The 14911-nt window shown below is 42.1% G+C and overlaps 1 protein-coding gene across 2 annotated transcripts; it reads left to right on the forward strand.

Annotated features, from left to right (window-relative positions):
• Window positions 1–225: 225 nt before the first annotated feature.
• On the forward strand, window positions 226–7922 carry LOC136966552 (cell adhesion molecule 1-like). 2 transcript variants are annotated; one of them, XM_067261054.1, is made up of 6 exons: window positions 226–351; window positions 820–975; window positions 5568–5615; window positions 5745–5795; window positions 6769–6807; window positions 6966–7922. In XM_067261054.1, exons 2-6 carry the CDS (start codon window positions 852–854, stop codon window positions 7142–7144), a joined length of 441 nt encoding a protein of 146 aa, XP_067117155.1. In that variant the 5' UTR covers window positions 226–351; window positions 820–851; the 3' UTR covers window positions 7145–7922. The 2 variants fall into 2 exon arrangements, with proteins under 2 accessions (XP_067117155.1, XP_067117156.1); XM_067261055.1 differs by having other exon boundaries at window positions 5574–5615.
• Window positions 7923–14911: the final 6989 nt, after the last annotated feature.

Here is a 14911-nt window from a genome sequence, read left to right on the forward strand (position 1 = left end):
AGAAATGTTTAAGTATCTTTACAAATGTTACTTCATTAAAGTTCAGTGTCATAAAACATTTGAATTCATTTCATTATATTTTTATGACTACATACTTCAAATGTAGATTCCTGTGAAACTTCCTCTCCCAGCATCTGTGGTCTATTTGCATTTTAAGAAGTTAAAGGGGCATGCTTAACTCTTGGCAACACACACTAGAATATCTACCCAGGGAATTCGCAGATCACTTCACAGGGCAACAGATGTGCTCCACGCCCATTCAGCCGAGACAGAGGGAGAGAGAAGGGGTGGAAACTTTAGACAGTCTTGTACACCAGTCGAGAAATACTTGTTGCTTCTCAGCATTCGTTGGTAAGTTCTTCATGAATTTTTGATTGCTTGAATGCTTTTAGAGTTTTTTTTTGTGACATAGATAGTAATTATTCTTTCTTAAAATAGATATGAATTTGCAACAATATGAATTACAGCTTGATTAATGACACTAAACATGGGAAACGTTTAATTATACTCAGTGACACAAATTCAGTTCAAATTGATGTGTTCGCCATGAATAAATTATGTCACTAATCAAGTCGTTTTTTAAAGACCTGCCAATTTTTTAAACAGCTTTGTTAGATCTATGAAATCCCTTTTAGTTGGTAAAAATATCACTACTGTCAAAGAAGTTTTGAGAGCCGTTTTGAATTCTCAACTATCCTTCACTTGAACTAAAAGAGTAACGTATCTTATGTCATAACATCAACCAGCCTTTAATTTTTTTTCTTTGAATCTCTCTCAACTGTGGCTCATTCAAACGTGTCTTTTGTTAAACCCCAATAGTTGTCACCTGCATCCAGAATTAGAGATTCACCATGACAACTGACAGTCCAAAATACACATACAATACATCAAGTGTCATGGCGACCACAGTGGGAGTAGCTGGAAAAGAACCTACCATGGCACCTGTTCAGGCCATCACACAACTCCTCCAGACTGGTGAGAATGTCACATTCTTTGACGTAGATTATGCCCTACTGTTCTTTGATGGGAGAGCATTGTTCACTTTCGGGAACTAGAAATGCAGAGGCTAAGAGAGCAGCAAAAAAGAAAATATGTTTGTGACCCTCTTCTACTGTACACCCTTGTTCTGACTATAACACACACCTTAATGATAGATATTGAACCTTAACCAGCTGTGCGTCTCTCACTTGACTTTGTACATTGTTCAGGTTTGGCCAATCAGGGAACTCCTCAATGTGTTAGCTGTCAAATTTCCTGATCATCAGTGTGGCATCCTTTTCTCACTTTCTGAAACCCCATTCAAAGATTTTCAAAATGGCTTTCTGTCAGCTTGGAAGACGGCAATCATCAGAGACTGTGTGAGGTAAATGGTGTAGATGGAAACAGCAGGGCAGGAGATGAGGGCTTTCTCCAAGCAAAGAAACCAACAGGAAATAACTCCTTAGCTTGAGTTCCTCCACGGGGAAATTGATCTATTTGCTAGAGAGAGAGAGAGAGAGAGAGAGAGAGAGAGCGATGGAGGAAGGGAGAAAGAGAGACAGACTGACCGATCGAGATAGTGCGTGTGCGCGCCCACGTTTGCGTGCACTCGCGAGCACGCATGGGCTCAGCGTCTCTGCACGTGTGGCACAGTTGAGGTGTATCACTCTGCAGGGCGACAGATTAAAGGGAGTGTCTGTTTATCATACACACTCAGGGCTCAGAGAGGAGCCTGGGAAAGGAGAACGCCATGGGAGCCGCTCCTCTGATAAGGGACAACAGACACACTCACAGCAGTTCAGTGTCACCCTCCCCCACTTTTCCACAGTACAATTGCAGTTTGAAAAGCACACAGTTAGGTGACAGCAAAAGACCCCCATCCAATAACAGGCTAATTTCGCACAAGAAAAGAAAAGGTTTACTACAGAAAAGGGGTGTTTTCTACACAGCCATGCTACATTGTAGTGGCCCAACAAACTGTTTCGATTTGTCATATACAACAGAAGCATAATAAGCATTACACATTTGGTTAAACTATTGCATAATTTAATTGTGTATATGAGGAGAAGAAGAAAACAATTGTTCCTTGTTCTGTTTTGGTCCTTATCCAGTCTTCACCAAACCTTCAGCAGTTGCTGAGGGGCTGAAAATGGAGACTAGGCTCTTAAGCCTGATCTGTGTTAAAACCCAACAATGTCATAAAAGGACAGCTGTCTCCAGGATGTTGTCACTTTCCCTGGATGGCCCCCTACTGTGTTCACATACGGTGCTCGTGTCTAGATAAAGATGCGTTTGATGGAGAGCAGCCGACAGTGTCACACTACACGCCGTGTATCTAGTCAGAGAGGCCACACTACCAACCAGCAACTCTTCCTTCTTCTCCATGGCGAGCAGATGTGTATGCAAGGCTGATGCAGAGCAGTATCCTCCAGCTGTTGACAGGCTGGTGTGACAGGCTCAAAGTGAAGCCGTCTGACTCTGAGCATCTTAGCTGAATACCAAATGGACACCCCTTTCCATGGCTGGGCTGTCAGAGTAGTGAGAGGGAGCCTGCGAGGAACACAGTGAGCATTCTAAAATGCACGCCTGCAAGGCTGTCGAACAGCCGTATACGCTTTCGTCTCCCTGTGAGGGGGAGTTCATTGAGGTGGGACAGTCGAGATGTAGGACAGGAGATCAAGGAAGGAACGGTGTTCGGCTCCCTGTACGTGGCGCTCTGAAAACACTGTTTGTACACTCACGGCATATTAAGTCTCATTTTGTCTCTTTAATGAGGCAGATTCAGTGTGATCCCTTTGCTCTCCTTATCACTGTGTCAACTGGCACTCCACACTTATGTTCAAGTTTGAGGAGTCAAGTAAGGCTGTATTGCCTGCTACTAATTAGAGTGTGTTTTCTAGCCTGCCTCTCACATTCTCTCACTATCACTACCTGTCAGGCATGGCGTGCAGGCCATTCTTCACTGGTAGGCCAGTCAAACTCAAGGTCATCTCATTGCCTCAGAGCAGCTTGGGGATAGTTTCAGAGGGCAATGTGGAGATACATCAAACTTGGGACTCTGCTGAACAAATGGTTTTTCACAGATGTAGCTCTGTGAACACGATGTATAGTATCCAGACATGCCTGTCCACATAACTTTGTAGCCACATAATTTGCCCCTGTTTTTTACAACAATTGTCAACATTTGAATACTCCAAGAGATAACAATCAACCTAAAACATTACTATGCTGAACAAGAAAGCATGCCCTAGACTCCTTTTGACACGTGTTTCACAAACATTTTACATCAGGCCTAGGCAGGGCTGGAGAAAAAAAAAATAACATTCTGAAGCCAGGAATGACATCATAAGGGTGGGAGAAAGGAAGTCTGGGAGAAAGAAAGTGTTGAGTTCAGCAGCATGTGAACTCATCTCCACTATACCTGGCGTGAAGCATGTAACAGCACATTTAACGGACTGGGTGTGTGTAAACAAGTTCAGCACGTTCGATTTTGAAACCACAGAAACAAAAAATGATTTAAAAAGACACACCTTTTCAACAAAGACTTGTCAGTGGCCAGTCGTTACTTGTTCTGGTATTCTGTACTATAAGATAGATCCCTTCCTTTTTAACCATTATTTTATTCAAATTAACAGTAGAAATGTTAATGGTGACATCATTAAAGAGACTGAAGGTAAGTGTTATTACTTATCAAGAGGTCAGTACTGCAGTTCGCTGTTACTAGGAAATTAACTACTGATTTGCATAATCGTTATGTGCACACAGACACAGTTGATACAGAACAGTGGGTATGTATTCTTCCGGCTATTGTGCACCTCAATACCAACGCCTACAGTCCTGAGGTTACAAGTCATCACAAGTGAACCTATTTTTAGTTTTAGGAACCAGATAAGGTACACGGGAAAGGAACTTCTCACCCCTTTCAGCTTGTGAAAGCTCACGTCGAAGAGTTCCCAGCTTCCTGTGTTCACAAAATAAGTGTTGCATTTCAATACCCTTTTGAAGTGATGAATACAAAAACAGTCACACATACAGTCAACATAAATAGACTCATACAATCAGTATATCCACTGTTTAGAACTCCTCACAAGCACAAAACCATTTCCATTCATTATCTTTGGACCACTACCTCAAAACAATGGGGAATTAACCGTCTTGGACTTGAAAGTGGCCATAGAGAGCGGTTCAGAAAAAACTAAACAGTAGCATGGCACAGCTAGGATAAAGTTCACCTGGAAGGTTCTGAAAACAGACGAGCCGTACTAGCAGGACCACAGTGCCTTCATTTCAGTGATTGAGAATATGTTTGCATCAGCAAGATGTCCGACTTCCAGACCCACCTTACATCGTTCCCTAAAGGGAGAAACTTTATATGATTCTACAGACACCAGCTGCTCCCACGACTGAATCCTAGTATAGCCCATCTCTCGTTGAACCTCTCACTTGTTCTTCTGCAGTGATTCTTTTTACGAAGTACATTGACAAATATTGTATTCAGAGTACATTTTGCAACATATTGTCTATCACACAAAAAGATCAAGTTATGCTAATTTTCTGTATTATTTCTTGTTTTTGTGACTCCTGTTTTAGTAAAGGGCTGCCAAATGCATTTCACTATAAGCCTGACTTTTTTGTGCTTTGAAAATGCAATTTTCAGTCATTTTGAAAAACGTCTCCGAACTTTTAGACCCTTTTAGAGCAAAAATCCCTTTTAGAGAACTCCTCACAAGCACAACCATTTCCATTCATTATCAAGTTATGCTAATTATCTGTATTATTTCTTGTTTTTGTGACTCCTGTTTTAGGGAGTCAGTTGGCTGATCGGTGAGGGAGTCGGGCTAGTAATCCGAAGGTTGCCAGTTCGATTCCCGGTCATGCCAACTGACGTTGTGTCCTTGGGCAAGGCACTTCACCCTACTTGCCTCGGGGGAATGTCCCTGTACTTACTGTAAGTCGCTCTGGATAAGAGTGTCTGCTAAATGTAAATGTAAATGTAAATGTAGTAAAGGGCTGCCAAATGCATTTCACTATAAGCCTGACTTTTTTGTGCTTTGAAAATGCAATTTTCAGTCATTTTGAAAAACGTCTCCGAACTTTTAGACCCTTTTAGAGCAAAAATCTGATATGGTTTTTGATTAAGTTCTATTTTCAATGCCCATGAACAGCCGCCAGTTACTGGATGACAAGGGAAATGTGATGCACTCTCCTTTGGCAACCAGTTTGTAAAGCTGCTCTCGGGTGTATCCAGTCCTTGTTTGTGTACTCGGATGTTTGTCAGCTTGAGCCAGTTGGGTTTGTTCTGGAGTTGTTCCATTTACTATCCTGTCCAACACCATGTCACCACACAGGCATCCTGAGGTGCGGTCCTAAGGATTAGATGGAGCTCTGTGATGGGGAGCAGATGTCTGGGCCAGGGAAGGAGCAGAAACACCCTTCCGTTTTTGTCACTGGAGTTCATGTTAGCTTCGTAGCAATAATACTAAAGCAGGAATTTGAAGTTCAAATGACATTTGTATATGTTGATGATAGAAAACAGTTTAGCTTGTGTTTGTGTATCTTTACAACTGTGGTCATTTGACATTTTTCAGAAAGAGCAGTAACCGCTTTAATCCTTGAAACAACTGAAGCACCTCTACGTAAGTTTAATACATAAAAAGTATTGTCTGTTGTTTTACATTTGTTTTCAGTCTTTCAGTATTTGTTTCAGTATAGAATCTAAACCTATTCATGGAAACGTGTTGTCTTTATAATTAATTGCTATTTAGGGGAATTCGCCGACAGACATACAAGTGAAACAACAGCCGTCACTCTCATAGGTAAGTTTATTACAAACAATGATATGTTCTACAACAAAGCTAATGGGAGATAAACAAGGATAAAAGAGAACCGAATGCCGTAAAATGACATGCTTGGATGACCTATTAAACGCAAAGCTCCAACAACACGTCTTCAACTGCATAACCGGGACACAGCAAGGGGACAAAGTCAGGTGACACTCAGGTGTAAGTGTGAGAGTCAAAATAAGAACGAGCATGTGAAATCTGGCCGGGTGGGAAGTGGTTGAGCAGTAATGAGAGAGCTCATTTGAAAAACACTCTTATTCACACACCGCCCACTAACCCTCTGACAAAGGAACCTCGAGGCAACTGCCTCTCACTCCGCAATCAAACACCTCTCAAGGCCCTTCACCTCATGGGTCTCTTCCTCGCAGAGAAAACCTCCCTATTAGACCGGAAGCACCAACAGGGATTTTGCTGGCGTTCCATTCACCCTTCCCCGTCCGAGTGATGCCTCACAGGCAGAAACACTTTCATGACCTAAGGACTCGAATTAGCTTCAGCACCAAAAATCTTTCAAATCCACTTTCTGTAAAGCGCCAAAAAAACAATGCATTGGAAACAATATACAGATCCCTTGAAACCTTTTGCATGATTTGCCTGTAAAAATGCTGCTGTTAGTTTGTGTTTGTTGGTTCCTTGACAATAGGTAAATACCACAAAGTGAAATGTTTTCAAACTAGACACAGATCTATTTGCTCCTCCTAGCACCTGGAAGGGTGCTGGAAGTATCACGTCTGTGTAGGAGACAACAATGACACACATTCATCTGATTATAACAAAGTCCCACAGCCAAGGTGAACAGCTGTTCCACTGCAATCATTTATACTGATCACCTACTCAATCTCTCTTTATTTAGTTCCCCCCCACTCGACAGGTGATAAGGCCTGGGTCTGTACTGTACTGTTTGTTTAATATCTGGTTCTGCCATGTGTGATCTGGATTGTTCTAGGTGCCTCGGTGCATGATTCGTCATTTTATGTTCTTGGAGGTAAGTACAGACTTTGTGATACATCTTTTTGCTGATATCAATGATATGACCTATTTACTACCTGTATGTAATAATAATAATAGGCTCTAAACTTCCTTTTTGCTTTTAGAATTTGTTTTGCTGCACCTTTTCTGATGCCTACATATGTCTCTTTCCAGGGGTAATTGCTGCAGTTGCAGTGTTGTTGCTGTGTTTAACCGTTTTGGGGCTACAGTACATGTTCAAGCACAAGGGATCATACCTCACCAACGAGGAAGATGAGTATGAGTCCATTGAGAACACTGACATAGAACTTCAAAAGGACACAGCTCTACTGGAGGTTGTGGGTGAAGAATAAAAGAAACTGGAAACTCAGTTGACATTGGTCTCATACCCCACATTTGTGACACATTTGTGAAATAACTGCATAAAAACGGAGGCAAAATGTGTTTGCTGGAATTCTAAGAACAATCCATCAAATGTTCTTTGGGGAAGGGGGGGGGGGATGTTGGATATTTTACTTTTACTTTTGAGTGTTTATTGGCCAGTTGATTGTAGACAATGTATGACACTTTAGAAAGGTCATTCTCTGCTCTTTGATGCAAACAGTGAATCAATTGTCATGCTAGTTCACACGGTTGTACATCATGACATTAATCAAGCATATCTGCCAGATACTGTATGTTTCCAATATTGACAGCACTTAAAACATCTGTGAAACTTCAGTGGATTTTGTGTTTCTTCAGAGCATTTTTTGTAAGATGATTTTCTTTTGATATGTAAAAGCTCTTTTAAAAGACATTTGTTATACAAAGACAGCTTGAACTAAATGTGAAAATTCTCAAGGAGCCAGATGACATGATTTAGTAAAGCCTGCCAAGATATTGAGATAATGGGGGCAGACAATGTTCATAGACTGTCAGAAGGGAAGATTTCAAGTCAGTAAAAACATGAGATGGTACACCTAACAGGGTCATAATATTTTTTTTCAACCTAACTAAATATATGCAATCCTAATCTAACAATTAACCCTTTTCAAACTGTATTCTATGATTAGAACTTTCTGTCTAGAACTAGAGATTATTTCTTTCAAATGCCCAAAGAAAAATATCAGAATAAAGAACTATAGTACTGTATTTTGAGATCCTGTCATTGGACATTTCCTAGTTTACTGCAAACCATAGGATCATACATTAATTGTCTTTCTTTAATTACAAATACCCGTGCCCCTGCAACCTCAGTATTAACATAATGAATGACCTAATTTTGTTTGAGGAAAACATGAATAAAATGTATAATTATCTATTGTACATATTCTTGCTAGTTATGGGGAGACCTTTATTGTCAACAACAACAACAGAGAGGTTTCAAAGGAGAGCTCAGAATAGCTGCATCATCAGGGGACAGACTCGGAGACAGTGTCCTAGCTACAGGAGGCAGCAAAATGGGTCCCAAACTGTTACAACCAGTAAGACATTGATACTGTCAGGCTGTGATGGAGCATTAGACTGCAAAGCAAATGTCTACTGTACAATCCCACTGTAATACATTAAATGAAAGGTTAATAACCAAAACTGAATCTACAGTATGTCAGCATGAAGGAGCTAAAAAAAGGGTGCCGAACCAAATACAAATAAGAACAGAAAGATTTACAAAACAATGAATTCCACAAATAATGTTTCAGGATAAATACAAGATGGAAAAGAATGACAAATGTTGGGGTGATACAGCCAGTTTCTTTTGAAAGTGATTTCTTTGTTCATGTGTATGGGTGTGTGTGTGTGCGTGTGTGTGTGTTTGCCTCTGTCAAAATAAGATGCAAAACCCTTAAATACAGTAAACTAAACCAACGTAATTCAATGATCAAGATCTAATTTCTTGGCAATCTGTCTCTTACAATCACTTAGTTCCATTGTAAAGAATTACCATTGTAAGTCATAACAGGAGAGATCATATTGCTACATTGATGGTCTAAAAGACACTTTAATTGGTTGTATTCTTTAATTGCCTTAATGCTCTTTGGTGTCAAAACACACATTTAAATGCAATAAACCCCTCATTTAATTTCTGAGTGCATCCGTAGCATAGGAAAGACTAATTGAAAAATGTCAGAACAAGGAAAGCAATTAATTTACCTTGAAATTACTTTCAGCAATACAATGCCATTTTTCTTGCAATGGAATCCTCCAAGCAGCTCTGGTGGTGTGCAGCAATGGTTTGAGACAGAGGCATAAATGGACCGCTTTACAATAATAATCCCCAGTCAATTTCCAGGTTTCTCGTTATTTTTGTTTGTTTGTGTGTTTCACAAGTGATCTTTTTTGAAGGGGGAATGGAAACTATTAAAAGGTTGTGTGTGTTCCCCCAAGGGGAGAGCCTTCACATAACACCAATGATTAATATCAAGCACTATCACATGAGGGAGGGCTGTTATACTCACTATCAGCACAACTGGGATCCAGTTGTAGGTAAGAGGCTGCAGGCCGTTTGCCAACACTACCCACTCTAACAACACTACCCACTCTACCAACACTACCCACTCTAACAACACTACCCACTCTACCAACACTATACTCTACCAACACTACCCACTCTGCCAACACCACCCACTCTACCAACACTATCCACTCTACCAACACTACCCACTCTGCCAACACTACCCACTCTACCAACACTACCCACTCTGCCAACACTACCCACTCTACCAACACGGACCACCACCTCCATGAAGTCATCCGTGAGTCCTTCTCCTGTATGTCTAGGCATGTACTGCAAATACACAAGGACACAGAATGTACTGCAAAGACATCCACAGTCACACAATCCCCCACACTCCACAGCTAACCACTAGTCAACAAGTAAATTTTTAAAAATAATTATGGAATTAGCACGAGGCTACCCCTACTAAATACCACTACTAAAACTGTAGCCAGTTGTATCATATTAGCTATGATAAAGTTGACATTCTCTTCATTGTTTCTCAGTTGTAAGAATCTACATGATTTCCTCCAACCATGCAGTGCACTGTTTCTGCACCATCTAGTGGTCAAAATACAGAAGTACAATGATCTTACTTGTACATGGGAAGAAACAAAACAGTACTGCAGTATTGTACTTTTACACATGGAATTAAAAAATCAATTTAGATGCATTCTTCTCCACCACCCCAACTCAACATTCTGATTCTGTTACAGTCAACCTCATCAGCTTGAACTAATAACTGTAGTTACAAAGGAGTCTACCACTTACTAGACTGGCCACTGCAAATGGTGGTTTTTATTCAATTTCCAGCTGACCATGGTGACTCAATTCAGAGTGGTCTTCAATTCGAGTGATGCGTTACACTGGGTGTCTCTGTCAATGCCAGGTCAGAATTGGCTGTTTACATTGCTGAGTGAGCTGGTAGACTGGCAAATTCGACAAGTGTGTTTGCTTCTATAAATAAGGTGTTTTGGACAGGCACATGCCTTGCTGCATTGATAAACAGAGACTGCTGTTAGTAAGGCCAGAGAGACAGTTACAGAGTTATCGCTAGTCCAGACATTCAGACCATTGACCGAATGCCAGTAAAACTTTCTGGCTTGGGGAGGGAGTGGGGGCAAATGTTAGCCTTAATATGACCAAGGCCAGCAAACTGCCTGCCTTGCCTGTTAGGCTACCAGGGATACCACACACTTAGTTCAAGCACGACCATAAGCACGGCCAGAGAAAATAGACAGAGGAAGTTGTGAAGATTATCATCATCCCAGTGATGTATTGCTGTACAATAGTTTTCTGTGTCGCTTCGATGTAAGTCGCCTGAGGTATTATTTACAGCAACATTTGAATTAAGAGGCCACTGGAAGTCGTATCCTTCTGTTCCTCACTCACAATTTTCCCTGCACATTTTGCTTTTCTATTTGAAACTTAAATTACCCTGAAATGATCTAGATGTACACTGCTGCGTTCAAATGCTCAATGTAATGTACTGTAGTGTAATTCTCAATGTTAGACACTGACATTACAAAGCTTAAAGGGCAGCCCAAGGGTTCAGAGTTACTTTCGGACATCACAAGCTAACACTTAAATAAATTACTTCATTATTCTTTATGGCTATGGTGCCATAGGTATTTTTTTAATGATAGTGCACATATTAGGTCAAGTCTGGCTGACAGCCTATAGTCAGACTTTGAATCCGCCCATCCATCCATCCTGCAGAGGCTTGGCCAACCAAGATAATCTGAAGCCCATTAGAAAGGCATAAAACTCACAAGCTATGACTTCAGCACAACCCAATCCCTTTTATACAGGGATCAGCATTCCTTAAACATCACACAAGCTCAGATAAGATTAAGGATAGTGCAGTGGAGGGCCAAAACCTTTTTCTTCTCGTGTTACATTATCTTAAAACCATCTTCGCTGAGTCCATACATATCCGCTGTTCTTCCTCCCTTTCAACTAGTTTAATGTTTTTTTTGTTGAGCAAATGTTACTTTATCTTATTTGCTTGATTGCTAATTATTATCAATTGCAACTGCCAAATAAATATTGTGTTAACACTTTTCCCATTCAATTAGTGTTGAATTTCTGAACTTAAATCCAATATGTTGGCAGTATATGAGTTTGACTGTTTCTGCAATTGAGCCTGAGGCCAGCCTGGCCTCCCCTTCTTCCATACTGTACACCAGCCTGGCCTCCTCTCCTTCCATACTGTACACCAGCCTGGCCTCCTCTCCTTCCATACTGTACACCAGCATGGCCTCCTCTCCTTCCATACTGTACACCAGCCTGGCCTCCCCTTCTTCCATACTGTACACCAGCATGGCCTCCTCTCCTTCCATACTGTACACCAGCATGGCCTCCTCTCCTTCCATACTGTACACCAGCATGGCCTCCCCTTCTTCCATACTGTACACCAGCCTGGCCTCCTCTCCTTCCATACTGTACACCAGCATGGCCTCTTCTCCTTCCATACTGTACACCAGCCTGGCCTCCTCTCCTTCCATACTGTACACCAGCATGGCCTCCCCTTCTTCCATACTGTACACCAGCCTGGCCTCCTCTCCTTCCATACTGTACACCAGCATGGCCTCCTCTCCTTCCATACTGTACACCAGCATGGCCTCCCCTTCTTCCATACTGTACACCAGCCTGGCCTCCTCTCCTTCCATACTGTACACCAGCATGGCCTCCTCTCCTTCCATACTGTACACCAGCATGGCCTCCTCTCCTTCCATACTGTACACCAGCCTGGCCTCCTCTCCTTCCATACTGTACACCAGCCTTTTTAGAGCAGGAAAGGAAGAAGTGACACATCCTTGCCCACATTCAACTCTCTGTTTACCTTAGGTCATGCACAACAGCTCCAGTTGTACAAATTAATCAGGACATGGAAAGGTGTGAAAAGCTGTGAGGGAATTGTTTTCTCAGTACCTCATCTTGATTTTTTTTCTCTCGATTTTAATCATGTGGCTTTAATGACATCTGCTGAAACGCATGGATGGAGGCAGTGGCTTCTCAAACGTTCTGTCAGATGTACAAAAACAGCTAATGCAATAACGACTTGACTGGCTCCCGTATCTAAAACCGAGTTTGGGTTTGTACACCAGTACGGAAAATCAAGGAAACCAAAAATGATAGCACAAACAGCGTGAAGAAAACAAAGACATAGGCTCCAATCCCAACGAAAACGTTCCGGCGACAACAGTATCAGTGTATGTTGTCGTATCTAAATGCTACAACTGCTCTTCCTTTATCCTGTTCTCCTCTAGAAGAAGTGGATGTGGGGCCCAGGTCTTTCCTATCCCAGCGCAGGGGGATGAGTGAGTTCATGGGAAGCTGCCGGGTTCCCTGCGTGTGTGTGGAGCCGGTCCTCTGCAGGCCCATACCTCATGTCAGCGCAGAGGGAACCAGGGAAGCGGACTCCTAATCAGCCACAGATGAGTGGCGACGGAGCGGGCCAAGAGCAGAGGAGGCCGGGCCCTCTTCAATAACATTCGAAAATAACAGTCTGGGCTGGACGGCCGGTCCCAGAGGCCCAACAGGCCCGGCCCACTCCGAGCTCCGGCACACAGATTCTCCTGAAGTCACCACCTGAGAATGTTGGGACAGGGGCCCCCACAGCACCTCGCGTGCGAACGCAGTTTTGGGATGGAGGGTGGTGGTGGTGGTGGTGGGGGGGAGGGGGTGGTCCTGCCTACTCAGACAGCCAAGTCCTTCAACACCAGTCCCTGTTGTCAACTCCACAGTCCCCTAGACCAGGCAGGGGCCACCACTGAGGAGAGACGTCATGCCTACACACACACTAAAAGGGATACTGTACAAGCTACGCTGTTGCTTAGAGAGAATGGGACTTTGGCTGAAGACGATATGGTCATTCACCAGGGGTAGTTCCCCAGGTTCTGTAGTTGCACTGATCATGCAACCACAGAACCTGTTTAACTAACCCTGGTGAATGACCATATAGTCTTCAGTCTGAGTAACAGGTTACTTTAACAGGAGAAGATGACATGAATGGGTCGTAAGGACAGACCTTATGGAAACCAAGGTGAAATGACCCCTAACCCATGGTTTTTGCATAGGAGTTCATTTGAATCTTAGCAGGCTGAGAGGGAGAGAATTCCTACATGCAGAGGCATTTAAACTTCTGATGAGCCAATCGGAATACTAGGCTTAGTTACAGTACAGTGTGTGACTGAATGGAAACATAGTTGAACATCAAACCACTAGCACTACAAACAGTTTACCCTCCACACTATGGTACAGAAATACGTTTTGCAATTCAAATTCAAATTATTCATACTCACAAAAAACGTAATAGTGTCATGTAGTGAGACCCATGATTTTTTGGGTATGTTTCATAAAAGTTGCGAGACCAAAAATGTTTTACTGTATGTTCAAGCCAATATTAGTCACGCTTAAGTAAATATGGCTGGTTACAATAAAGGATTAAAAGGCAGGAGAATGACAAACTTTCCAAACCAGGTCAATAATGTGCGCCATCTGCTGGATGTAGAACGTAGAACGCAACACAATGGATTTGGAACCAATACCAGCCAATCAGGTATTTCTATGTAGGTACAGTAATAGCGTTTGAATTTAGCTATACAAAGTCAGATAACAGTGTCTCTGCCTGCTGAGTATATCTGCATTCCATTTCAGATATTAAAAACACCGTCAGATAAACACAAGAAAACACATTCCTCCACTTTTCAAGTTAGTAATAAATCATATGTCCTCAGTGTAGAGCCAGGTAGGGGTGGAATTTACTGTAATACAATTCCCCTAGTCTGCTTGGCATAGAGATCAAGAGGACAGCAATGGGCGAGTGTTTGTTATTTTAGGAATAAGGCAAAGAGAGATTTAGTGCCATGAAATGCTGATAGGGATGGAAACTAGTTATTTTCCTAGTTCTTAGTTCATAGTTCTTCTTGTGCCTCTGTAATTTATTTTCTGAGCCTTGCTGATGAAAGGCGAGTTACAGGCATTCCAGCCCTGATGAATATCTAAAGCCTGGTCGTGGTTCAACTGTAGTGGAATACTTCTATAAACCTTTGTTTAATCCAAGAGTGTCCACGAGGTGACTGACTCATGTCCTCATTGGTTTGTTTCGGTATGTTTGTAAAAATACTGACATATTTCTTCCACCACTACATAAAATGGGGCTAAACTGAATTACAACTTAACCGGATTGCAATCTAGCTTTTATTCATCTTTGGGGACCCAAAATAGCCTGGGTCTGAGAGCATGACTTTACAGCAGTGACCAAGGGGGCTTTGTAAAACCTGAGCCTCCAATCCCTGTCTGGACTCAAACCACATGTGGTGGAGCAGGCCTCACTCTGGGTGCACTCCCTCTCTTCATTAATATGTTTATTTTCTCACACTTGCAGAAAATTGGGCATTAGGAGTGGCGCAAGCCCCTCTGGGAGAGTGCGCGTCATGTTGAGAAAACACTGCTGTTTTTCCTTTCCAGCTCTTTCCCTCCAGCTTCCTTCACTTTGTTTGAGACTGTTTTGTGTGCAGACTGGCTTTAAATACGTGCTATTAGTTAGGTTAAAACACAGCCTATAGTTGAACAAGCAAATCTACTTTTGTAGAACAAACAGGCGATTGTGAAGCAAAGGCTGGCTTCAAGTTATTCAATG

Source organism: Osmerus mordax, chromosome 22, assembly GCF_038355195.1.
Source record: "Osmerus mordax isolate fOsmMor3 chromosome 22, fOsmMor3.pri, whole genome shotgun sequence".
Lineage (NCBI taxonomy): Eukaryota > Metazoa > Chordata > Actinopteri > Osmeriformes > Osmeridae > Osmerus > Osmerus mordax.